Below are 25,696 nucleotides of genomic sequence, written 5' to 3'. Positions count from 1 at the left end.
TGTCAGCCCAAATGCAGAGATTATGACAGCAGCAGTATTGTAGAAAAAAAAACAGATTTAATGAACAGAATTTTCTGGAGAAAAAAAGAGGGACTTGGATTACCACATTCTGCAGGTGAGAAAATGAGCAGATGAGAAACAATAGTCAAAGGTTGAAACACTGATGTAATATTAGGAACACAGGAATAAATGAAATATGCTATAATGAAAGCAAAGCATTAAAGTCCAACAGATAAAAACACTGCCTTAATTATCTCAATATTTTGTTCATAGCATTTCATGCTGTGGGGAGGTTTAGCAGGGACAGAAAAACATTTTGGCTGATGGTAAAATGGATGAAAATATAACTGCACAGGATTGTTATCTTAAAAATAAGTTTTCCCAAAAAGGTAACTTATTTCTGCTGTCTGTACAGGGATTTGGGCATTGCAGTTACCTTTCTCTTTCTCTCAAAGTGCAATTTGAATATGACTTAAAGATTATAGCCTCTAACTGGCTTGACTGGAAGGACCACATATAACCAAAATAACTTGTTCACTGAGCCTCATACCACTGCTGCCTCACAATGACAAACCCTTTCCAACTTGCTGAAAAACAGAACACAACATGTAAAAAGAAAAGAAATTATTAAAATGCTAACTACAAATGTAGTTAGCATTTATGTGGGGATTATAGATAATGCTCTACCATACCAGTAACGCAGGTATTCTGACATCAAGCCCACATTCCTGCTTTACAACCATGGTGACACATACACAACAGAAGAATTGTCATTACTTTTTCAATGCTGTCCCTCAATGAAACACTGAAATGGGAGGGTGACGTTGTACCGTACCCGTCCTTTAGATGGCAGCATTGTACATTACATTGTCTAGTACGCACATTGAAATAAAAATGCATCCTCAATATATTGAACAGGCAGCAGAAAACCAGTCACCAAGCAGAACATAACAAAACACAGAACTAATTCGAAATAGCAACATGTGTCAAATAAATTTTAATTTTGGTTCAATCGGTTGTTCATTGTGGTTTTATGATCATCTTTAAGTGAAGAGTACATTGTCTCTGGTTGATAATAGACTGCACCAAGAAAACATCTAAAAACGGTTAATGTTTATTTATCAGTAGAAGCATACTGATAAATATTTATTGAGAGACAAAAAATACTAGCAATACATATCTGTGATACAGATATATAACCAACTAAACACTTAAATATTTGTTTCTTGTGGAGAACATACCTCAATTAATAAATACACACCTCATTTATTTATGTATTGAATTTTGCGGGTCTCCAAATCACATGTGTCTGATTATTATTCCCCCCCCCCCCCTCCCCCCTCCCCATTGTGTTCTGGAATTAGTTTGATCACATTTACGAGTTGTAATTATTTTTGATTTATTTTATTGTCTATTAAGATTTCAATTGAAACGAAGCACCTGATCCCACGCTGGCTCACGTCCTCGTCAGGTTTTTAAGTCACATGATCGAATCGTGTTTGACGTCATTTTCACTCTTCACGGAAGCAGTCGGCGCCGTATGATGGCTGCTTCGTCAGTTTAGCAGCAGGAAGAGGATGTCTGCGTTAGATGAAGGACTTGTATCCCCGGGGTATAACACCTTCTACTAACTGAATAGGCCGCTGGAGAGTGTTTCTGTCGAGACAGCAGGGATTTCGGACGCTCATTTCGTGTTCAAGGGGCGGCCTGAAGACGGACGCCGGATAAAAAAATAAAAAAAATGTCCCTGTTTCAGTCGGCACTGGATTTCTTAGCCGGGCCCGGCTCGTCCGGAGGGGCCAGCCGGGACCAGAATGACTTCGTCGGACAAGTCGTTGAGCTCGGTGACATGAAGCTGAGGATAAAACGGGTGATCGCTGAAGGTGAGAACTTGCTCCAAAGCCACGGACGTGACTGTCACGGCTTGCAAACAGGCATGCTAGGTAGCTGAAGCTAGCTGACGAGCTAACAACGTCAGTTGAGTTGGTTAGCAAATGAAGCACCGCGACTCACCGAGCAAACACCAGGAGATAATTTGGTTTCGATCAACTTGGCATTAATTGTTGAAATGTGGATATCGAAGGAAAACACGTTTTAGTTTTATTTGTTCGTTTTCGTATCTTGAATGTCGCTGGATAACTTCGATTCATGAACCTTGACAGCTATTTACATGTTTGGGCAACACACTTTATGTGTAGATGTGGCAGCAATAAAGTAACAGAGATAACACTAGATTTGGCACACTTCCTGATTATTAAATTTTCCCAAATAATTTGAGCAATTCCCGATATTTGCTGGATTGTCTCGTCATACCTTAAAGCCAGCTGTCGGGTCGCATTAGAAACAGGGGTTAAACGCCAAAAAAGTCACGCAAAATTTAAGAGTTTTATTTATCTCTGAGTTTTTTTTTTTCCGTTTCCCTTAGCACAGGTCCGTTTTATCCCCGTTTTAATATGTAGAATTAAGATAAGAGACATGTTGAAGCGTGGAGATAAGTGTGTTTTGATGTAAACAAATGTTTTCTGCTGTCTATAAGGGGCCCTTGCAGTTTTAAAGAGGCGTTTTATGAGAATACTTTTTTCTTTACAACTCTGATCTTTTAAGATTGATAGAAATGTAACAACCTTATGTTAACTGCCAATGAGACATGCTTTTAAACAGCAGTTTGTAAGGTGAATCTTGCGAACTGTTGTTTATATGCAGTGTTGTATCAATGAAATTAAATGCTGGCTCACATTTAGTTTCTGGAGTTGCCTTCCCTGTTTGTAGTATTTCCAAACAGTCATATATATATATATATATATATATATTTTTTTTTTTTTGTGTAAATGAGGTGAAAGTATTGCAGCCTTTTTTCAGTCAGCTAAACAGAAGAATGACAAACTAAACTGCAGTACTCTCTCTGGCATCTCCTTCATAGAAATGAAGCTGCAATGCAAAACATGCTGCGATTTTGAACCCATGCATTTTTAAAAGCTTTGGAATACTTTGAATACTTGCCTATCACTTTCCTGAATTCAGTTGTTGACATAATGTCTAAATAGAGCTAAATAAATTGCTTAAATGCATTGGAATGTGCACCTTAAAGTGTGACACATTTAGCAATAAGTGACTGATTTACTTTGTTTTAACAAATATGTATTTTATATATATTTTTTACACAACTATTTGTATACTCACCTGTAATGTAAGAAGTTAATAGTTTGTTAATCTTTCTCATGCTTTCTCAAGATGAATTAGTCCCACTTGAATTATAGTAGAATACAACTAATTTTACTGATAAATGTTGTTGTATGCTTTTATTCCTCTTTAAAGTTATTCATAGAAATAAAGAAAAAACAGAATGAAGTTATTTAACATGTAGATATGACAACATAGACACAAGTAAAATGTTATGATGAGTCAATGCATCTGGCAGTAACATGACAACAATGTTGTACTAATGTTATCAGACAGTCCAGTGCATTAACTGAGCCAGTCCTGGATGGCCCATCACAGGTTAAACTGGTTGAAGCGCAGATCGTTTTACATTAAAACTCCCCCTCCCCTTTCAGACTTGAGTCTGGCTGTCTAAAAGGTTTCTTTGTTGCTCTGCACTAAGATCTTTTTAGGCTTATACAATAAATGGCTCCAACCAGATGATTTTCTTACATTTTCACCTATGCATTTATTTATTTTCAAATCCACAAAAGATTTAATTAAATTAATTTTAAAAAATCAGTGAACAGAGAAATCTTGCAGCTTAAATTGGAAAAAAGGAAAAATAGATTTTCCAAATTTCTGCCTTCTGTTGTTCAGGCCACTGTGAGGTAGCAACTTTCATTCCTGCTACTAACAAATTGAAAAAAATAATGGCTGTTGCTCTGTATGCCATCTATCAACTACATTTGAACGCATTGTTAGTCCTGAGCTCAGAAATCAAATGAGCTTGTTCTGTCCTGCTCATGTGAAAGAAGTCTGTGACTATCAGGTTACTGGGTTGAATCCCAAACAAGGTCACTGAATCAAGACTGGGATAATGAATCCGTCTTACACACACACCTGAGCAGGGCATTCTTGGGTAAATAAATCGTTAAAGATTAGAGATGGGCAGCTATTCCTTTAGTATTTTTTTGCTGAGGAACTCAAGGCGGGTTGTTGATTTACTCATCGCTATGGGGACAATACACTTGTTTAAATTATTTTTTGTCTTCCAACAGTACAGACTTTTAAATTTGGAATAGAAATTTAACAGTTGTTGTTAAATTATGCAATATTATAATTAGTAAAACATAATTCTTCTTGCTGTTTGAATAGAGCCTCTGGCTTAGAGCTAACTACTCCCTCTATGAAACTGAGTTTATTTATTTTTAGCAGGCCTTATCTTAGGCACTCGAGGTTTAAGAATGAAGCTGGTGCCAGAAAGTTTGCTGTGTTTGTTTTTCAGTGATTTGCTTCATTTCAAGTTAGTCTGGTGCAGCAACTCAGCAATTACAAATAAGACGGTAGATCAGGGGTGTCAAAATCCAGACCTCGAGGGCCGGTGCCCTGCAACTTTTAGATGTGCCTCTGCTGCACCACACCTGAATAGAATAATTATGTCATTAGCAAGGCTCTGGAGAACTTATCTACACAAGAAGGAGGTAATTAAGCCATTTGATTCCTGTGTTTTGTACCTGTGGCACATCGAAAAACTGCAGGACAGTGGCCCTCGAGGACTGGGGTTTAACACCCCTGCTGTAGATTGTACCGTTCTAGACTAGACTAGTGTTTGTGGGAGAATCAAGCAAGCTGATCGTCAGCTGAAGTTCTGAGGACTTTTTCTGATCATGAACTGAACTCAGTCCACTGTGGAATCAACTGTGCTTGATGAGTTTTCTTTGGTCTGTCAAAGAAAACTCAGAGTTCCCATTTTAACTCTGGGAATAATCTAGTCAGAGCAAATTAAACTTAAACACATATAGCTTATTTTTGGACATTATATCAAGTATTATAGTTACAATACACGAAACATTGCGAATGTAAGTTATTTGCTTGTGAATACTACAGTAGAACATAAATATGCTATTATCTCTTTATAGTTTTGCTTAATAATCGTTTTTTTTTTTTTTCTTTTAGGTGGATTTGCTTTTGTGTATGAAGCCCAGGACATGAACGGTGGAAAGGACTATGCACTGAAGGTAAGACGAGTTATCTTCAGGACTGAATATTTCAAACTGATTTGTTTTTAAATATCGCCAACATGAACATGGAAATAACTGTTTGAAATGAGTGACTCTGGAAGGCTCTCACTGACTGATAGTGGCAGCTTTTATGATCTTCAGTTTGTATCTGCAGATGAGATGACAATGAGCTCCTTAGAAAAATAACTCACTTTTTAGCCTTTATTTTATTTTCTGTTTTGAACCTTTTCCACTCTTAAATCCCTTGGATATTTAAAAAAGCTTCACCTGCTTTTCAAGATGTTCAGAGAGTGCAGTGATTTATACTTCTTTTTTATGTTATATTCTGTTAAATCTGCGCTGTAATCGCTCTTATTCCTCCTCTCTTAAGAGAACGTTGAAACTTTCTTTTGAAGTGTTCACATAGGGAAACATATCAAGTTCAAAGTTTTAGCCCATTACTTGAGCATTTTCCAACGCACTTTTAATACTGATGCCAATATATGTTGTAAAGTCTACTGGAACAGTGAGAGATTTTGTGGTTGATTTGAAATCAGTGAGTCTGTAAATCTCTCAGCGGTTGATCCTGGGAGCTCAAATAATCTTCAGCTGTTTATGTCTGGAGATGTGATGACGTTACAGTGTGTGAGAAAGGATTACAATACACAGCACTGTAGTTAAACAGGTTTTCACTATTATTCCAAAACATATTTGGAATAACAGTGAATTATTTCATAATTTATTTAAGCTTTTACAGTGGCATCCAGCACTCCTACTCTGGTTAACGTTACTAATAAACAGCAATTTATTTGTGTTTCTCTCTAGATGTTGCAAAATCATGCCTTAGATGTTGGGATTTCAAAAAATAGTCATGTATGATGATAAAACAAAACTTTGTGTCTGTACTTTCTGAAAAGTATCTCTACAAATAATTTGTTTGCATGTTTTTGTTTCAGAGGCTGCTGTCCAATGAGGAGGAAAAGAACAAGGAAATTATACAGGAAGTCTGCTTCATGGTATGATTGACCATACTGTTTCTTTTAAGATTACATTTAAAATTTCTGTTTCAGTAGAGCACAGATGTTGTCATGCGAAACAGCCAAGTTAAAGTCAAATCACGTTTGAGGTTTGTGGAACAAACCTTGGGTTTGGAAGCTGCTTATTTTATAGGCAAAGCCGGGCGTTACATTTACAATTCAAGAGTCAATACACAATATAAATAGTAGTTGGTGGTAAATCGAACTTATTTATTTTTTTTACATATGTGAGAAAAACTCCTAAAGACGATACAAAGTGTGAAGCGTCTTCAATTTTATTATTATTTGCATATTTAAAGTAAAAGGCTATTTCATCATATTTTGTTGCAGTTTGATACAAATCCATTGACCAAAATTTCCATTATTATTGTTAAGCAATAGCTTACTAGTGAAAGTAAAACCTGTCATTGCAGTGCTTGCACTGGTCTGCATGTTTTAGATGTTTCCCTGCTTTGGCACACCTGATTTCAGCCAATGGCTGATTGACAGACTGCCACTGAACTGCTGAGTCTGGTGTGTTAAAACAGGAAAACATCTGAAACACGCAGAGTAGAGTGCCTTGTTGACCAGGGTTAGAAAACAATATATTAGATGCTGTTTGATATGCAGTAGGAACCTAATAATTAGCATAGAAAGATACTTTCTTTTCATTTTTTTTATACCTCTGGCATTAAATTAGTGTAAGTCTTTTCTGTTTATTTTCGCTGAACGCCAGCATCATGTAACTCAGACGCCAAGAGGTTATTGGTTAACATTTGAGCAAAATGGAGGCACAGATGTGGATATATTTTAAGGCATCAGCTCACATACAAACTTCCTCATGCGACTTTCTGTAAAAATAGTAATAAAAAAAAGCCAAGATATCAGAAAGAGAACCTCTCTGAGGACTTCTCCAAATCTGATTCATCTTTGGGTCTGACTTCCATCTACCTGAATGTGCCATGTTCATCTGTTAAAACAACTACAATTATAAACAGCATTAGAAAGTCCAGCCACCATGCTATTCACAAGACAAGCTCTGTGTCCCAGAGATGAGTGTGTTTTGTGGTAAAATGTGTGTATCAAGGAAACCCTTTGTGAAGCTGCTGCCTGTAAACGAGTATCATTCTCCACAGTGAAACAAATGAAGATTAGTTTTTAAATGTTCTCAGGGACAGAGACCCTAGTCCTCAGAGTCATGTCCTGTGATGAAATCAGAACTGTATGGCCACACTGACTGCTGTTACATTTGAAGAAATAAACATGTCTCTTTATACAGTGTGCTTAAAGATGTAGTTTTCACAGTTTAAAAAGTCAAATCTGAGAGCAGGCCTGACATCACAGCTCTGTTTATTCTCTGATCCTTCGCCCTCTCGCTTCTTCTAGAAAAAGTTATCAGGTCATCCAAACATGGTTCAGTTCTGCTCAGCTGCATCAATCAGTAAGGAGGAGTCGGACACCGGGCAGGCAGAGTTTCTGATCCTCACCGAGTTGTGTAAAGGTAAATACCGACTCCCACTTCTGCACACAGGCCTTTTCCTAAGTGTTGCTACATCTTCCGCTGTCTGCCTCGACATGACGAGGGGTTACATATTCATCCAACGTAGTTTGGATGATGTTGCACTTTCTCAGCAACTCGGAAGGAACTGGTGATGAAAGTCTCCCTCTTTTGTGGCTTTTTCATTTCCTGTTCTGCTTCCCTTTCTTCTGTTACAAATGCCGTAGTTTTCATTCAGCAGTTTTTACAACTTTATTAGCCTGCACCTTCCTCTTTAAACAAAGAGTATGCATTAATATTCAGTTGTCTTTTTTTCAGACATTTTTCATAAGGAACAAAGCAGAGATTTGCATCAAATTTGATTTGGTTAGAAATGTACAAAAGAAGTCAAAATGAATTAAATTCGGTTTGGGTATTGTGTAGCTGTTCAGATTTCTTTATTCATTGACTCATTTAAATCTTTCAAAACAGGTCAACTTCTTGATCAGCTGAAAATCAGAAAGAATGTCCAGCTGTGATACCTGCATAAAGTCAAATCCTTGTTTACTACAACTTATCTTTATATCTTATCTTTGTTTAAATAGTTATTTAGAAAAAAAAACTATAGCACATTTGAAATATGGAAAATTATTTTCTGTACTGTGTCAAGTACAGTGACTATTTTGTAAGCTATTTTCAATCAGAGCAATCTGCAGACTTATTGTAGCTGTATGTTAAAAAAAACATATCAATAAAACACCTAGCTCAGATTTTAGTCAGATGCAAAACACTGTGGTAGATTCCGCCCCATTTTCTGTTCATCATTTAAAATAAATACTGAACATATTTCCTTCTTTTAAACTGCATACATTTTGAGAAAGCCCTAACCCAAGCCCTGATTTGAACATTTGTCTGAACCGTTAGTGTTAATAAACGGCCTGGTTTAAAATTGGAAATCATTAATTATATAAATATGCTTGCTCTGCCTCAGGTCAGCTGGTGGACTTCATAAAGCGCGTCGAGCAGCGAGCTCCCATGTCATGTGACACTGTGCTGAAAATCTTCTACCAGGCATGTCGAGCCGTGCAGCACATGCACAAACAGAAACCTCCGGTCATCCACAGAGACCTTAAGGTTGGTCGGCTCTGATGGCTGAAGGAAGAATGATTCTTTAAATGGGCGTAGAATGATGAGCCTGTTACTGTGCGGTGGAGCTGAATGAGACGGCCTCTGATGTGTTGCAGATTGAGAACCTCTTGATTAGTAACCAGGGCACCATCAAGCTGTGTGACTTTGGCAGCGCCACCACAGTGTCACATTATCCTGACTACAGCTGGTCTGCACAGAAGAGGTCCATGGTGGAGGATGAGGTACACACACACTTCTCAAAATAAAAAAGAAACACTGATCCTTTGGATACAAACAGGAGTTACTGATGTTCTGTTTGTCCTCATTTCCACAGCCTGTTCCTGTTTTCTTTTTCTCTTTAGTTGTCAAAGCTTCTGCTCACATAATGCGACAAAACTGCCCAAATTCCTCAAATTTTTGTTTCATAGGAATCATTTTATGTTTATCAAATACTGTGCTATCAGGTTGAAATCTCATTACTCACTGAGCTAATTTAAATTCTTAACACCATTATATTCATGTGATTTACAATTTTGCTCTCGCAAGTTTTTTTTAAATAACACAACTAAACATGATGAGCAAAATCTCATTTATACTGGAGTACTCTAATGTAGATTACTATTTTTTTTGCCTTTCTGAAAGCACATTAATTGATAAATAATAACAATATTATGGGTTAACATGCATTTGTTAATCATATTAGCAGCTATGTGCAATCCTATTTTTCTTCCCTCAAGAAACTCACAAAAAACAAGTCAATTTATGCAGAACTTTATTTTAATAACTTAATGTACCAAAGTGAGTTTTAATACATGTTCCTTATGTATGTAAAAAAAAAAAAGAACAAACTTGAATTAGATAAAGCCTCAATTTATTTCACTGATTCCAATTTATTTAGTATCACACTGTAATGACATCTTGGTGTTAAACAGGAACCAGAAATGTTTGATTAAATTCGCCAGAGGAAGCACAGATTGATGACATTAATGCTATTAATACCATAACCACACAGAGACAAGAAATTGTAAATCTAATATTGTCTTCTAATCTTTCCAAACCGATGATGGTAAATATATGTTAGCGCAAACAGCTTGTATGATGGTGTTGTAGATGAAAAGTACCTAATTTTATTATTTTCAGAAGTAAACAAACAATATGAAAATCTTGGTGAATTGGATAAAAAATTTTACTAATTTATTGGAAAATATCTAAAAACAACATGACTGGCTTGTATATCTGGCAGTATCTGAAATAATTTTACTTTTTCTCCCCCTCTGCAGATTACAAGAAACACCACTCCAGCATACAGAACACCAGAGATGATTGATCTGTACTCTAACTTTCCCATCAACGAGAAACAGGACATCTGGGTCAGGACTTGGAAACTTCTTACTTTTCTTGTTTTTTTTTTTTGTTTTGTTTTTTTTGCTTCACTTTTTATTTGAAAGTAAATTGAATTCTGAATTTCCAGTTTGACCATCTGTTCTCCCATGCAGGCTCTTGGGTGCATCCTCTACCTGTTGTGTTTTAAGCAGCATCCTTTTGAGGACGGAGCTAAACTGCAAATAGTCAATGGAAAATACTCCATTCCACAGAACGATGCCAAATACACTGTGTTTCATGACCTTATACGTATGTACTGCTGCATGTGTAATATTTACAGACGAGAAGTGGTTTTTTTCTTCTTTTTTTAATATAATTTTGCCTGCTCCATCTTTATACCCTTTTAATCTTTTTTTTAGGTTCCATGTTGAAGGTGAACCCTGATGAGAGGCTATCCATTACAGAGTTGGTCAACCAACTGCAGGAGATTGCAGCCGCTCGTAACGTCAACCCCAAGTCTCCAGTTACAGAAGTGAGTGTTCGAATAGAAAGTAGATATCAATTTGTGTATTTTTGATAAATCGTCTTGATTGGTGGTAACACTTTATTTGATTAAATGATTAAACTTTAGCTTGAATAACATAAAGCTACATAATTTTTAAAGTTTAATTGGTAATACTTTTATAACAAATTTATGTCAGATCATAACAAAGTTGTCATAACAAAGATATTTTGAATAATGTCAACTTTGCATTAAAAGTGTCATAATTTATCGAATGACACTTTGCGACAACATTCATAAATATTAATGAAGACTGACTCATATTCATGACAGGTGTTATGTCACGTTTATGACGGTGTCATGACCATCTTATTCACAACCCATCAAATAAAATGTTACCTGATTGGCTAATACTGCTCATCCAGCTGTAAGCCTGAAAGAGTCACACGGCCCCTTCCGCTGTGTGCCTCTCAAATTGCTGATGCAGTTCCTTTTACTAAGTCTCATGCAACACACGCACTCTGTGGAGGCACAAAGGAGTCAGTTTTCTCCTTTTCTGGCTTCTTTCTTACTTGAGCCCACAGTTTCAGACAGACAGGCAGACACTTGGAGGTATCCATGAATTTAATTTAATTAGAAACATAAAATGATTGTAGTTTGTTTAGTGGCATTGTTGTTGTCCAGACAGAAAACATTTCTGATACTGGGAACACAGTCAGTTTAAAATTTCAGTTTAATCTTATAATTTTCAACTCAAATCCTTGTACTTACTGTGAAAGCTGATTTCAGTTTGAAATCTGCAAGTCTTACTGGGACTCATTCCCCCAACTTTTTGATCTGCAATAATTCCTTCATTAGTGTTCAGTATCCTCCACTAAATCTTTGCTATGAAATAAATTACTTATTTGGTTTTGGCCAGCAGCAAAACCAAAAGTTCACCTGAATCTTTCTTTATGCATAAACCTGAATCTAGACCAGACAGAGCTTGTTCATGGGAGGTGACGGGGGTGTCGGTGGATTTGGCGATCGCTGATCTGATTAGGGCTAAGAAACGGTTTCCCTGCTGGACATAAGGAGATTACGATCCTCCTCCACTCTCTGCTGCAGTTCAGTGGAGACATATGGAGCAGCAGACTGAGACATAGCAGAGGGGAGACAATTAAGGAGTTGAGGAGCGATGGAAACGCAGTGCTGTCGACTCACAGTCGACTCACAGTGAAGGAGTGGATTTTTAATTTGCTCAATATCGTTTTGTTGATACTTTTCAAGAGTTCTTATTTTTCATATCTTCAACTTGTTCTTCTCATTAAGCAGTTTTGGTTGCCTGTTTTGCAGTATTTTTTACATCTTCATTCCTACAACAATGTTGAGTACGTATTACTGTTGGCGTCCAGTTTATGATGGCTATGAATGTCTGCAGCTGCTGGAGCAGAACGGAGGATTCGGAAACAACGAAGTGCAGCCACCCATGCAGATCCAGAGTGTCCCTAACAATGCAGGTAAGTCTGATTAGTAATGTTGGGATCTCTGAAGATTACAGGTTTTAATGCTTTCACAGGCTAGAAGAATATCCCTAAATCTCCATTGTTGCATGCAAACAAAGTGACAGATTACATATCACTTTGCAAAGAGGGAGATGTTTAGGAAGCATGGTTACCAAGGCTTTAAGTGATGGTTTCTAGCTTTGTTTCCCACTATTCCTGGTAATCTACCGAATGTGTTGACATTTCAGTGCGTCTTCCATGAACTGTGAAAGCTGACGGCTTTAGATCAACTTTTTTAAAGGAAATGAACACAAACACAGATGAGAAAACAAAATGGATCAATTCAAAGAAATGTTGCAATCTAAGTCAAGATAGTACATTTCAGAATTTGGCATGGCCAGTTTAGTTTTATTTTTCTACATTGAAGCTGTTTGATGCACGCTGCTGGTCAGCTGGCTGAAAGGAGGCAGCTGTACAAAGGGTTTAGGAGGAACTCGGTTATTTGTCAATATTTTCTGTTGCTAAAATAAAGTCATGGTGCAAAAGCTGACAACCTTTGCTTTTACTTAAAATTACATTTGTTAAGCTAAGAGTAGCATTTCTGTGAAGCAGCTGACAGCAGCAAGGAATATTTGTTGCTAGACCATATTTTATGTTTTGTGTGAACAAGACAATGATGTAAAATGTATATTTTTACTGAAGGTTTCTCTTTCTGAGAAACTCCCACTGACCCAGGCCTATGTGGAACAATAATGGCTGTTCCCCCTTTTAAAGCAACGACATGTATTTTAAATGTATACTTAGATCGAATGCTAAAATATATAAATTTTTTGCCATTAAGGCAGCTCTCAAATTTGAAAATCTTTTTGATGTTAGCATTTGAAATGATACAATTAAAACGTAAGTAAGGAAAAACTCCCTGTGGCAAAAAGTATTTTCCCATTTCTCTACAGGAGGAACTTTGTGAAAATGCAAACCCTGTTGTTCTGTTTTTCTTTGTGTACATTTGCCAAAACTACTGTAATGAGCTTATCTTTCTCAGCAAACGCACACACTTACACACACATGCAACCTCCTTGATGCCTAATAAGAGGATTTCTGTACTGCCCATCAACCATCTGTTGAAAAGCAGAGTGTGTTTGTTCTTCCCTCTGACGATTAGCTCCATCTGCATCTTACTGAAAAAAACATCAAGAACCTGAATTATCACAGTATAAAGCCAACAAATTTGTCCAAGCTGTTTTCTGCCTCTCTTCTTTATTGGAGCACTTGATGCTTTTAAAGGGGCATGTGTGGTGTTGTCTATCACTCTACAAAAAGCACATTCACTTCTCTTCTTTCCCGTGATGCCCAGGAGTGTATGATCCTGATCAAGCAGGAAGTGGCTTCCTGGACATCTTGAGGGGAGGAACAGAGCGCTTCCTGACCAACATCAAAGACACATCATCTAAGGTCATCCAATCAGTTGCCAGGTAAGGTGCTCCAACTTTGTTGCGATGAGTGTCTTTATATTTTCTATTTGATTATTTATTATGAAATGCTTTTTACATGTGAACTTTCTTACTTGGCATAACGTGTACGGTTCTTGCACTGTGTGGGATTATATCAATAAAAATAGAAATACAACTATTTTCTGGAGGGGAAAGGGAATTCCAGGCTTTATTCTACAACCCATTGTTTAAAAATGGTATCCATCTGTCTATCAGCATCATTTCATCCATCCCACCACCTACTCATTCTTCTATATACCCACCCATCCAGCTATGTTTTATATGTACTTGTTGTATACTCTATATATACACAGTTAAAACAAGATGTTTGCCTACACTGTATATTTTTTCTCTTTCTTTCTGGCATTAGATGAGCCCAAACATTTCCAGATTTAGGTCAGTTAGTCCATTGTTAACAGTGATCATCATGGCCAAACGATCCATTTTAGTTCCATCGGACCACCAGACGCATGTTGTTGTTGTTTCTTTTTTAGTACGTTCCAAACACTTCATATGCTCATGTTTTTTTTATATATATTAATAAAAAAGACAATCCACACAAAATAGATGAACACTTAAATGCACCACATGTTCACAAATCTGTGTACACACACTTCTGCTTGCTCACATGCAGAGAATTAAGGCATTTGTCTTGTACATTTTCATACCATAACCAACTCTGACTTTTTATTTTGCCATTATCCATTTCCTAAGCACTCTTATCCTTGAAGGGTTCAGAGGGAGGCTGTGCCTATCTCAAGCGGTTATCATTTGTTTATTTTGACTTTGACGTAATGACTTCTTCCTTCCTGAGTGGCTTTCCACATAAGGAAGGAACATTTAGTCACTCAGCTGTCCAAATTTTTGTTTTCATATTTAGGATTGACAGGAGTAGTAACAGATTACCTTGGCAGTGGTTGTGCATATCACAGCCTCTGCCAAAAAAAAAAGCAAATAGCTAAATTTCACACTTGTTGCACAGCTTTGATCCTTCTTTCGGTTATTTTTCCTCATCTGTTTGATCCATTTGTGTAGTTGTTTTTGTTTATTTTTATTTTATGTTTCTTTTTTTCTGTCCCAATTCCTCATGGTTCTACTTTGTGTACATCTCCTAGCAACCCGAGGTAAATATGGCTCGGTGAAGTTTGTCATCTCATTCGTTGCCGTTCGTGTCCTGTAGCATGTGTTTGATCTAGAGGATAAAACCTTTTACTAAAGCTTCTGCTGCTCTGTTTTCATTATCACAGCTTCATGATCCTAACATCACACACTCAATAAGTCGGCTGAGTGTTGCTGACAGATGGGTATTAATTTGGGGTGAAACGATTGGAAAATAAAAATATATTTCAGCCATCTGCATTCTGTGTGATAAGATGTTGCTTGATTAATTACATTTTCCATGCTGCGCTGTAACTTAAAGGGTGTTTACTTTATGGTATTTTTAAAACCTAAAGTTTTCTCACAGTTGCCTCGTTACTCACCATTCACCCATGTATAGTTTTTGTGAATGAGCGACCTTTGTTTAATCAGAAGCTATTAAAACAGCATTTAAAATATTTTTTTTTCTGGTTTAAGCATTTAATTGCTGATATGACACACCACTGTGTAAGAGCAGTTGCTGTAAACCAGATTTTACTATTATTCTAAGATTGACAAACTGTTAACATTTTATCATAGGAATTAATTTGGCTAGTTTTATTAAAACAGCATTTATGTCTGTACAATTTTAGATAATGCAAGCCTTTACCATAACTGAGATTTCCAAAAGGTTACTGTTTCCAAATCCAGCTTTTTCCAGAAGTTAAAAGCTGAAAATAATAAAACATGGCAGCCTTGCTGTACTGTGTTCAGCCTTCCTGAACAAGTTTATTTAAAAGCTTCACTGATGCTGAACATGACTTACTTTGAGCCTCTTCCTTGCAATGACAACTTGTATGTTGCCTCCATGACCGTGTAATTATTAGGTGTGGTGTGTTCACTGTTTGGAAAAAGATTGGAATTTTGAGTTTCCAAATGGCCAGTGACCAGCCGGAGCCAGTCGAGATGAAAGCGATCTCGTATTGATCATCGATTGACTTCATCATGTAGTTCCTGCCATATCATCAGTTTTTCAGGCTTGTGAACAAACCAGAGTTTATTATTATTCTTAAGGATAACTAATTGCTAACGTGGTGATTAGTTTTTACAACACAATGCCAATGCTGCATTGTTGTCCCTCTCTACAGCAGGTGAAGGGTGCTGTAGGGGAATAAAGAAGTCTCTGAGAGTAGGCATTCAGAAGGAACTATGAAAGTGAGGACAAGTTTTCAATGAAAGAGAAAAAGTCAGGATATAACCAGTCATCTGACTGATGATAAAAAAAAAACTTAAATTAGTAAGAGGACGATCCATCATTAATAGTTTATCAAATGTAATAAAAAATTTTATTACATTCCATTTTCACTGACCTCCCAGTTCTGTTCCCTTGAAAAACCTTTAGAGATGTTTCCCTTTTTTAAAGAGTGATTTAACTCAGAATGTCCATACATCTTTCATTGGAATGGTTGGTCACAAATGAATGCTTAAAATTTTGAATGAGCAAATCTGTACAGTAAACTGTAATAATCAGCTTTTTTTTTTTTTACCCCACTGCTTACGGAGTAACGTTTTCACCTTTCATGTGTCTTTAACCAGCATCCCACTGTGTGTCCTGATGCCATCCCATAATATTTACTTTAGTTGAAGTTGATGGCTTTGACACTTCTGCTTTCCGAACCATTATGCATTGCTTTTAATATGTTGCAGTGGGTTTGAACATGCTGTAAGAGTGTCTTAAAGCCTGGTGTGTCGTACAACAAAGAACACTTATTCTGATTGTGGTATTGAGTGTTTTGGCAAATGTTTGTGGTGCCTAGAAAACTCAATTTATAGTGAAGGAGGAATGTATCAATCAAACTGCTTTAAAATGCTAGAAGCCATTAGAAACCAGGAAGATAGATGAATGTTACAAAAGAATTGTCTCTATTTCTTGATTTTTATTTGTTAGTCTTTAGTTTACCTACTAAATCACTAGCTTTTACCAGGCATTAGGCAAGCAACTTTTTCCTTTGTTTGAAGTATTTTCTAACATGGATTTGTCCCTTCATATGCTCTGCCTCTTTTTTAAGTGAGCTTTTTGTTTTTCAGCTATGCCAAAGGAGACCTGGATATTTCTTACATCACCTCCAGAATAGCAGGTAGATAAAGTTTCCTCCGTAAAATATTTCTTTTGTTGTTCTTATGAAAGTGATTCTGTTGTTTAAGTAGATGTGATTAAGTTGAAGTGAACACACATTGTAGTGTCTCATGTTAAAACAAGTAAAATGTATTTTTGGGGTTACTGATCAGTTTGTTTGCGTGCATAGTGATGTCTTTTCCAGCGGAAGGGGTGGAGTCTGCGATAAAGAACAATATCGAAGACGTTCGTCTGTTTCTGGATTCACGTCACGCCGGCCACTACGCTGTGTACAACCTCTCCAGACGATCCTACAGGCCTTCACGGTTCCACAACAGGGTAAGAAGAGTGTGTTTGTGAATGTGATCCTACATAATTGGTGCAGGGGGATGAGATGCAGCTGATTTCTCCAGCCAGTTGAACTGCATCTAAAAACTTCAGTCTTTTCATTGTCTCTCTTTGTCCAGGTTTCAGAATGTAACTGGCAGGTTCGCCGGGCTCCCAACCTCCGCAGTCTCTACAGCGTCTGCAAGAACATGCATGTGTGGCTCAAGCAGGACCAGAGGAACATCTGTATAGTGCACTGTCTGGTTAGTAAGCAAGTCCTCCACTCATGTTCAAAAATGGAGGAGATAATTTTATGTAGGTTAATAAATGAAACTATAATTTATAAGATTATGAACACTGATTATTTATGCTTGTGCATAACTGCATCCTAAAAACTTGCTACTCATACAATTATCGGTTAATTATAAAAGTTTTTTAAAATTGTTTTAGTTGATACAGTTGGAGTACATATTTGTGCAAACCCAAAATACATTTCTGGTGTTGAACATCCTTCAACTTTGCACAAAACAGATGAAGACTGATCAGTAAGCATTTCTGATTCAGTCAGTAATTATGTGTGTCTTCTTCTTTACCTTTTGTCAACATCAACCCCAACTGTATTTGAGATTAAACATGCCAAGTGTGTGATTGATCTGCATTACTAGTAAAGCTGCTGTCAGCTACCGTTCTTTTAATTATTTTGATCGTTTTTTTCTGTGTAGGACGGCCGAGCAGCATCAGCAGTGGCAGTTTGCTCTTTCCTGTGTTTCTGTCGCCTCTTCACTACAGCTGAGGCTGCTGTCTACATGTTCTCTATGAAACGCTGCCCGCCTGGCATAACTCCCTCACACAAAAGGTACGAAACCCAGTGTGCAGAAAATGTTGGTTTCCTCTCAAATTTCTCCAGATTGATTTTTATATACCGACATTTATTTTGATCTCTTTCACAAAATGATGGAGTGCTCTTGAATGTTGCGTTTTGGTTTTAGGTACATAGAGTATATGTGTGACATGATGGCAGAGGAGCCCATAATCCCTCACAGCAAGCCGGTAGTTATTCACTCTATCATCATGACACCGGTGCCGTTGTTCAACAAGCAGCGCAACGGGTGCAGGCCGTTCTGCGAAGTCTACGTTGGAGACGAGAGGGTCCTCTCCACTTCACAGGAGTACGACAGGATGAAGTATGGTTGACCTGTAATGTTTTTTGCTGTTTAACCGATATAAAGCGGCATTGCTTTTTTTATTCAGTTATTGTCTTTTTTTTTTTTAATTAATTTATTTTTTTATTACCCCCAAGGGATTTTAAGATGGAAGATGGCAGAGCAGAGATTCCCCTCAATGTTACAGTTCAAGGAGACGTACTTGTGGTGATCTATCACGCTAGATCCACACTGGGTGGGCGTCTCCAGGCAAAGGTGCAGGCTTAAATGAATGTTACCAGGATTTTGAGTTTCCTTTTATCAGTACTTTCATATCTAATTAAAAAAAAAACACTGTTCTGGCCAAAAGACTGACTTTCTGATGTCAAAAATCTTTTCCAGATGGCATCAATGAAAATGTTTCAGATCCAGTTTCACACAGGCTTTATCCCAAGAAACGCAACTACTGTCAAGTTTGCTAAGTATGTACACTGTCTGCTAATTAATATCAGTACAAACTGGAATATTATTACTCAAATGAAAATGATTTTTTACTATTTACAGGAGAGCTAAAACTCAAGAGCGTTAGTTTATTTTTTTTTCTCTAACATTTTTCTCCACATTTCTTTTTCTATCAGGTACGATTTGGACGCCTGTGACATCCAAGAGAAATACCCAGACTTGTTCCAGGTTAATCTTGACATTGAAGTGGAACCCAGAGACAGACCCAACAACAAGTCCCCTCCATGGGACGGCTTCCAGACCAAGGGCCTCAACCCCAAAATACTCTTCTCGTCTCGTGATGAGCAGCAGGAAATCCTCAGCAAGTTTGGTTGGTTTTGGATTTGATTTACTTATCATACTTTCTGTAAAGCATTAAAAAATAATAAGATACCTTTGTCAATAGTTTCACCTTCTGAAATGTCAAAAAATACTTAACTTTTCCATGATAATTTTTTTAGATGTAACTGTTTTTTCTATAATTGTTTTTTATCTGCAAAGTGAAAACAGTCTCACTTTTTGTTTCTTCATGGATATTATGACCTATTAATTATAATAGGTCATAACCAATTATAACATATTAGTTATAATAGGTCATAATATGAATTTAAACCTAACCCAGGATATTTTATTGAACTGTACTTAGCAGGACAATAAAATGTTTTTTGTTTTAATTGGAGTTTCAACCATTTTTGTTACAGTAAAAGTACAGCTAAAACTCGCATAGGGTGAAGTGAAACACAGAATTATCCACGCAAGCCTTCCATTAGAACCAGTTTCATTTCTATGAACTGGATGTGTGACCACCACAGGTAAGCCCGAGCTTCCCCGACAGCCTGGTTCCTCTGCTTTTTATGAGTCGGAGTCGCCTCCGGAGCCGGCTCAGACCCCAGATGGCGCCAACGCCACCGAATCAGAATCATCCGTCAGCAATGACCCCAACTCTAGCAACTTCTTCCAGACACTAGATTGGGAAGGTAAAATTTACTCTTTTATAATTTGCTGAAGGTGAAATGTTAATATTTTGAAACCTTTTTTTTTTTTTTTCAAAGAGGGATAAGCCTCTGATTTTTGTTTCTTCAAACTACTTCAAACACTGAATGACCAAACGTTTTCCATGAATCAAAAATACGTTGATACTTACAATTTTATTAAATTTGCTCTCATTTCTTCCTTGTGCTCTTAGACACTCAGATCCCTCATGATGCCACAGACAGCATTGGAGGAGGATCCCTGAATGACCAGGAAGATCTGAGTGATCAGTCAGAGGGGGAGTCTTACTCCGCTCCCAGTGGGGAAGCTTTATCCCGTGACCTCAGTGAACAACTGTTCGATGCTGATTTCCAGGTGGATGACTTACTTTGCTAAAATAACATTTAAGGCTTCATTTTAATGTGCTTTGATAGTGTTGTTAAATATCCAACGGTATAATTTCCTCCTTCTCACCAGACCCCCCCTCCAGCACCTGAGGACTCTGCTCAAAGCGACACCGCTGACCTCCTGGGATTGAACTCTGACCCCGAACCGCCTGCCTCATCTGCGGTTTCCTCTGGTGCTTCTAACCAGGGCGGACTGAAAGCTGCCTCCAGCAACAGCGACCTCCTCAATGACTTGTTTGCACCCCCTGCTGGTCAGACAGGAGCAGTGCAGGAAGATCTGTTCTTTGGCGAGCCAACCAGTGGAGCCACACCTGACTCAAAACGTGAGGAGTGGGACTTTTAGTGCTGGATGCAATATTTCAAAACTTTCTCTTTGACTTTAATGTGATTTTCTTCTGATTATGAATGTTTTGCAGCCATGGGCGACTTGTTTGATCCATTCGGGATGGGGTCCGGGTCTGGCGTTGGTTCCAGCGTGGGCTCTTCTCGTCAGGCCTCTGGGCCTGACCTGTTTGGAGATTTGTTGGGCTCTGACAGTTCAGCGACCAGCGGATTTAGCTCTGCTCACAGTACCACCACCCCTGCATCTAACACCAGCCTCTTCAACCTCAGTGAGTTCACAACAAACAGAACTTTCATACCGCTTTAACTTTTTCACATTTTGTCACGTTACAACCTCAAAACATCAGCATTTTAGTGAGGTTTTCAGTGATGGGTCAAGACTAAAGTAGTGCACAACTATGAAGAACTGGGGAATAAATTTGTTTTGTTAAATTTCTGCTACTGATCGTCATTTCGACCAAGAGCTGTGGACCTCTGCAGCTCTCTCAAAGTTACCATGGACCTGCTTCTGTTTAATAAACTCCTTCCCACAGCGCAGATCTTTTTATTTTTCTTTTATCAGACAGTTTTTGTAAAAAAGTTAAGCCATGTATTTTTTATTTTATTTTGTAATTCGGTGCCTCAGTATCAGTCAGTGACATAAAACCCCCATGCGATTTGTGTTCAAGACATATCAATACTTGTTCAAAATGGGGGTTGAATAGAAATGTATTCTTATTTTGTGCTACTATTGCAAAAGCAATGTAAATGATCACAAAAAAATCTACTTACTACTTCATCATTAGGTAATATTATGACTGTGACTGCATGGCACAACATTGATAGCGCCACAAACTCAAAAATACTTCTTCAATACACCATTTAATTGCACATAGTAATTAAAAATAATTCCCAAATATACAGACATTTTTGATGCTCTCGTCAAATAACATATCAGTCAGTTTGTTGAATATTAAAATTTATCAACTCAACAATATCAAAGAAACTTCCTGCTATATCTTAGTACGTTTGGTCTTCACAGATAAGCTAACGAAAGATGGACCTAAGATGACGTCCTCAGCCAGCCAACCAGACCTGCTGGGTGGGTGGGACAGCTGGGCAGCCAAGACCACACCTGGCATCACCACTAACACAACCAAACCCAGTTATACCAACACAGGTGGGTAGAGGAATATTACTTAAATTGTATGATGCTTGTGTTGTTTGTTTTGGTGGCATATATTAGGTTTGTTAATGGCTTTACCAAATGTGACTCTGACTCGTATTCTAACTGTAATTGCAGCTTCTGGTGTGTCATCCATGTCGAAGGCCAAGTCTCAGACCTTTGATCCATTTGCAGACCTTGGATCACTGGGTTCCAATTTACCAGGTGAGTTTTTGTCTTTTACATTGTTGCATGTTGATTAAACAAGCAGTGACCGCCTTTGGAAAAACATCAGGTTGAATCTCTTAACTTCCCAAAGTGAGTGTGATATTTGTTTTTTTTCTTGCAGGCTCTTCAAGTAGTAACTTTTCAGGGGCTTCATTTAGCACAAAGACGCCGTCTTCCTCCACCCCTTCCTCTGCGAAGCCTCAAGCCCAAGCCTGGAAGTCAGGAAGACCGGCTGCAGCGCAGACCAAACCGTGGATGTCTGGACCTGGACCAACACCTAAAGCATCTTCAGCGCCTCAGCCTCCAAGCACACAGTCCTCTAAACCCAACTACAACCTCAACTTCTCTAGTGTCATTGGTGGGAGGGAGGAAAGAGGGGTTCGTGGGCCTGGATTTGGTAAGCGAAGCCTGGGGAAAGGATTTGAGGTTTTTCTGCTACATAAATGCTTCTCATTGATGAGTTTCAGATTTAGCCCTTAATCTGTGTTGTTGTTTTACCGTAGGCCCCAAACCAAAGGTAAAAGAGGATGATTTTGAGGAGCTTCTGTCCACTCAGGGTTTTGCTTCCAAGCCTGATAAAAAGGGACCAAGGACCATCGCTGAAATGAGGAAGCAAGAGATAGCGAAAGACATGGATCCCCTGAAGTTACAGGTAACAAGATGAATATCATACATGTGCAAGTCAAGAACACTTTGTATGTTCTTAAGCTTATAATGTCTCACAAAATTATTTATACTCCCTAAATTTGTTCTCAAATTTTTAAGGTCCCTACATGTGTTTAAAATGACCGCATGATGTAAAATTGTCTTTTTTGAGCTTTACATCATGTTTTCATGTCTTTAATCCTACTATTTATTTCTTGGTTCAATTCAAGTGTGGGCTTTGACTTGACCATTCAGTACAATAATAGCGCAGAACTTTCTTTTATCTGCAAAGAGACCAGATTTATGTAGTGCTCATAACAGCTGTCACTCTCTGTTCCTCTTACAGAGTTCTTATGAGTTATTACTCTTCTCAGATCAATGCTCTTTTTTTTAATCTTTTTTTTTTTCCCCTGCCTGACCAATTAGGCCGTGTGTTTTTACACTTCAGTTTTTTTGTAATCCTCTTTGTTCTCTAGTAAACCTCTGAATTATTGATGTTTTCATTTCTATTCCACTTTCCAGATTTTGGAATGGATCGAAGGGAAGGAGCGAAACATCAGAGCGCTGCTTTCAACTCTGCATACAGTATTGTGGGAGGGGGAAACACGCTGGAAGCCTGTGGGCATGGCTGACCTCGTGACCCCTGACCAGGTCAAGAAATTCTACAGGAAGGCAGCATTGGTCGTCCATCCAGATAAGGTACAGCTTCAAAATCCTGCTCATGTTGTAGTCTGGTGCTCAGATCTTCAGTCATTAATGCTGCCTCTATCCACGCAGGCCACTGGTCAGCCATACGAACAGTACGCCAAGATGATCTTCATGGAACTGAATGACGCCTGGTCAGAGTTTGAAAACCAGGGATCCAAAGCGCTTTTCTGAAACACCGGCCTGGACCACGACTAAACCAGACCAGACGTGCACTGGGCTGGATTTGGCCCAACCTAACGAGGGTTTGACTGGGCCAGATTGGACAGGGCTGAGCCCACATTGGGCCATAAAGGGTGCCGAGCCTCTGAGAGGTGTCCTCTCTACAATTCCCCTTCTTCCTTCTTTACTTTCTTGTGTTTCTACAGCTACAAGAAAAGACCTTCTTGCCTCACTGTAATGAAAATACTTCTTGTTCTTACACAGAGGGTTTAATAAACATTGAGATGGTTTTTAAACTCACTGCCTACCTGTGTGACTGCCTGAGTGGTGCTGCAAACATTGGGAGGAGGGAATAACTAACAATTGGGCCAAAAACTTAAGATGTCGTTTAATTTGGGGGTCGACACTGAGAAAATTTTGACCTATTTTGGTTATTGGTGGTACTAATTTTCCTTTGTGCTTTGCACGTTTGCAGCCAGTCTTGTAGTTTACTGGCAAATAAAAGTGATTATGGCTGTAAATTGTTAAGCATGGCAGCCGACTTGAAAGTTTGCAAAATGCCATTCGTCACGTTGAGACTTGCTTCTTCAAAAAATGTTAACGTTTCCTAACAGAAATTGAAAGATGACTGAAAAAGACTTTATAAATTCCTTTGCTGCTCTGATATGGGTCACAACTTGAATTTTCTCGAGCCAGTAAGTCAAGAGAATTTACCTGTTGAACACTACTTGTGCTGCTTTACACCTGTTATTGCTGCAGCAGATCAAAGTTAACAATAAAAAAATGCAGCCCTCAAACTGCATTAATCCAGTCAGGCAGTCTTTTTTTGTTTTTTTTCTTTAGTTTTTTTTGAAGTGCTCTTTGACTTCCACCTTCTCAGTGTACACTGTGTAGCAAACTGCATGCTATCCTCCATCAAACCTCTAAGCAACAGCAGGTGGAAATCTTCGATTTCTAGCCGGGGATGTCTGAATGAGCAGTTTTCTTCATTGAAGTGCTTTTTTTTCTTGTAGCAGCGACAGGAAAGATGCTGTCAGCGTGATTGTACCTGGTGTCAGACATCTCAGTCCATGATTTTAAGTTCCTCTGTAATCATCATTCATTTTTATCATTCACGCTCCACCCATCTTTAACACAGTTTACAGAAAACTAAAGTTCAGAAAATTGAAGGATTGAAAAGAAAATGTGATGGTCTATAGGTGATTGTTTTATACGGAGGGGTGATTGTTTTCTCACTCTTTGTATTTACACTGTTTATTAGTTAAAATATCCCTTCTTTGTAAATATTGAAATATTATCATCCATGAAGTGGCTTTGTAAAGATTCCAGCTGTGGGTTTGTCTTGATAATCCTCAGGCTGGACTGCGTGAATGTTTTTGTGTGTGTGCTGATAAATAATGCAGCTTTACAGGGCATCGTGCTCTTTTGTTGATTATCACTTTTTTTTTTCTTTAATTTTCTGAAATCTTTCCAACTATTTTTCCATTCACATTTTACCTCATGGACCAATCAAATCTCCTCTATTTCTTATTTATTATAGTGTTTTATGGAAGCATTTGGGGAAGATGTATTCCTTATACATAATAATGGCACAAGTGGAAAATTCAAATGAATGGGAAGAATTGAACTCAAATGAGAAAGTTGTTGTTTGGTCATAGTATGCCGCTGTTTTCATTCCAAAGCATCACATATTAATATGAATGTGCTTTTATACATGTATATCCTGTCTGTTATTTCTCTAGATCTGTAACTATACTTTTGGGTATTCAGTCCTTTTATGTCACAAATACTTTTTCCCCTTTAAATTCAGAGGTGAAAGTGTTGCTTTTGTTTTGTTTCTAATATTTTGTAAAAAGAAAATGGAGAAGAAAAAAAATCCCCAAACAAAGGGCCTGCAAACTTAAATAAAAGAATAACTAATGCTTGAAATTCAATTTTTGTTGTTGTTTTGACACTCTGACAACATAAAGCTGAAAAATGGCCAAAAAGAGAAAAAAAAACACTCAGTGTCTACTGTACCAAATTACATCATGCTTATATGAATGTAAATTTAAATGTAAAAAGAGAAAATTAAAAAATCTTTTGATCTGGGACATTTATGCGTTGTCTTTTTTTAAAATAAAAATATGCCCTCAAATTCACATTCCACGTTTGTATTTACTGGTACATAAAATCTGCAAACATCGCTTGTGTCTCCAGTTGCACAGGTAACAATGACGTATCAGTGTAATTATCTTTTCTTAAGTAAAGAGTGCTTTTTGGTGCGGAAAAGATTTGGGGACAGTTGTCACCAAATATCAGGATCTCATCTGTTGGTAACTCTTGTCTGGGTGACCTCTTGTAGGACAGAAAACGTACAAAGCAGCA

At 37.8% G+C, this 25,696-nt stretch overlaps 1 protein-coding gene across 1 annotated transcript; it reads left to right on the top strand.

Annotated features, from left to right (window-relative positions):
* Positions 1 to 1,527: 1,527 nt before the first annotated feature.
* Positions 1,528 to 25,422, top strand: gak (cyclin G associated kinase). Its single transcript, XM_055039474.1, has 29 exons — positions 1,528 to 1,883; positions 5,098 to 5,159; positions 6,098 to 6,157; positions 7,544 to 7,658; positions 8,626 to 8,768; positions 8,879 to 9,004; positions 10,043 to 10,132; positions 10,259 to 10,394; positions 10,505 to 10,617; positions 12,008 to 12,086; positions 13,426 to 13,543; positions 16,727 to 16,776; positions 16,945 to 17,093; positions 17,222 to 17,344; positions 17,804 to 17,937; positions 18,071 to 18,265; positions 18,382 to 18,499; positions 18,626 to 18,705; positions 18,862 to 19,055; positions 19,537 to 19,701; positions 19,911 to 20,071; positions 20,174 to 20,426; positions 20,520 to 20,714; positions 21,467 to 21,604; positions 21,728 to 21,814; positions 21,939 to 22,214; positions 22,321 to 22,469; positions 22,985 to 23,161; positions 23,240 to 25,422. Exons 1-29 carry the CDS (start codon positions 1,742 to 1,744, stop codon positions 23,339 to 23,341), a joined length of 3,930 nt encoding a protein of 1,309 aa, XP_054895449.1. The 5' UTR covers positions 1,528 to 1,741; the 3' UTR covers positions 23,342 to 25,422.
* Positions 25,423 to 25,696: the final 274 nt, after the last annotated feature.

Source organism: Poeciliopsis prolifica, unplaced genomic scaffold (assembly GCF_027474105.1).
Source record: "Poeciliopsis prolifica strain line A6 unplaced genomic scaffold, Auburn_PproV2 SCAFFOLD014, whole genome shotgun sequence".
NCBI classification, from domain to species: domain Eukaryota; kingdom Metazoa; phylum Chordata; class Actinopteri; order Cyprinodontiformes; family Poeciliidae; genus Poeciliopsis; species Poeciliopsis prolifica.
The sequence above is the reverse complement of the archived record's forward strand: the minus strand, read 5'-3'. Positions and strand labels throughout refer to the sequence as shown.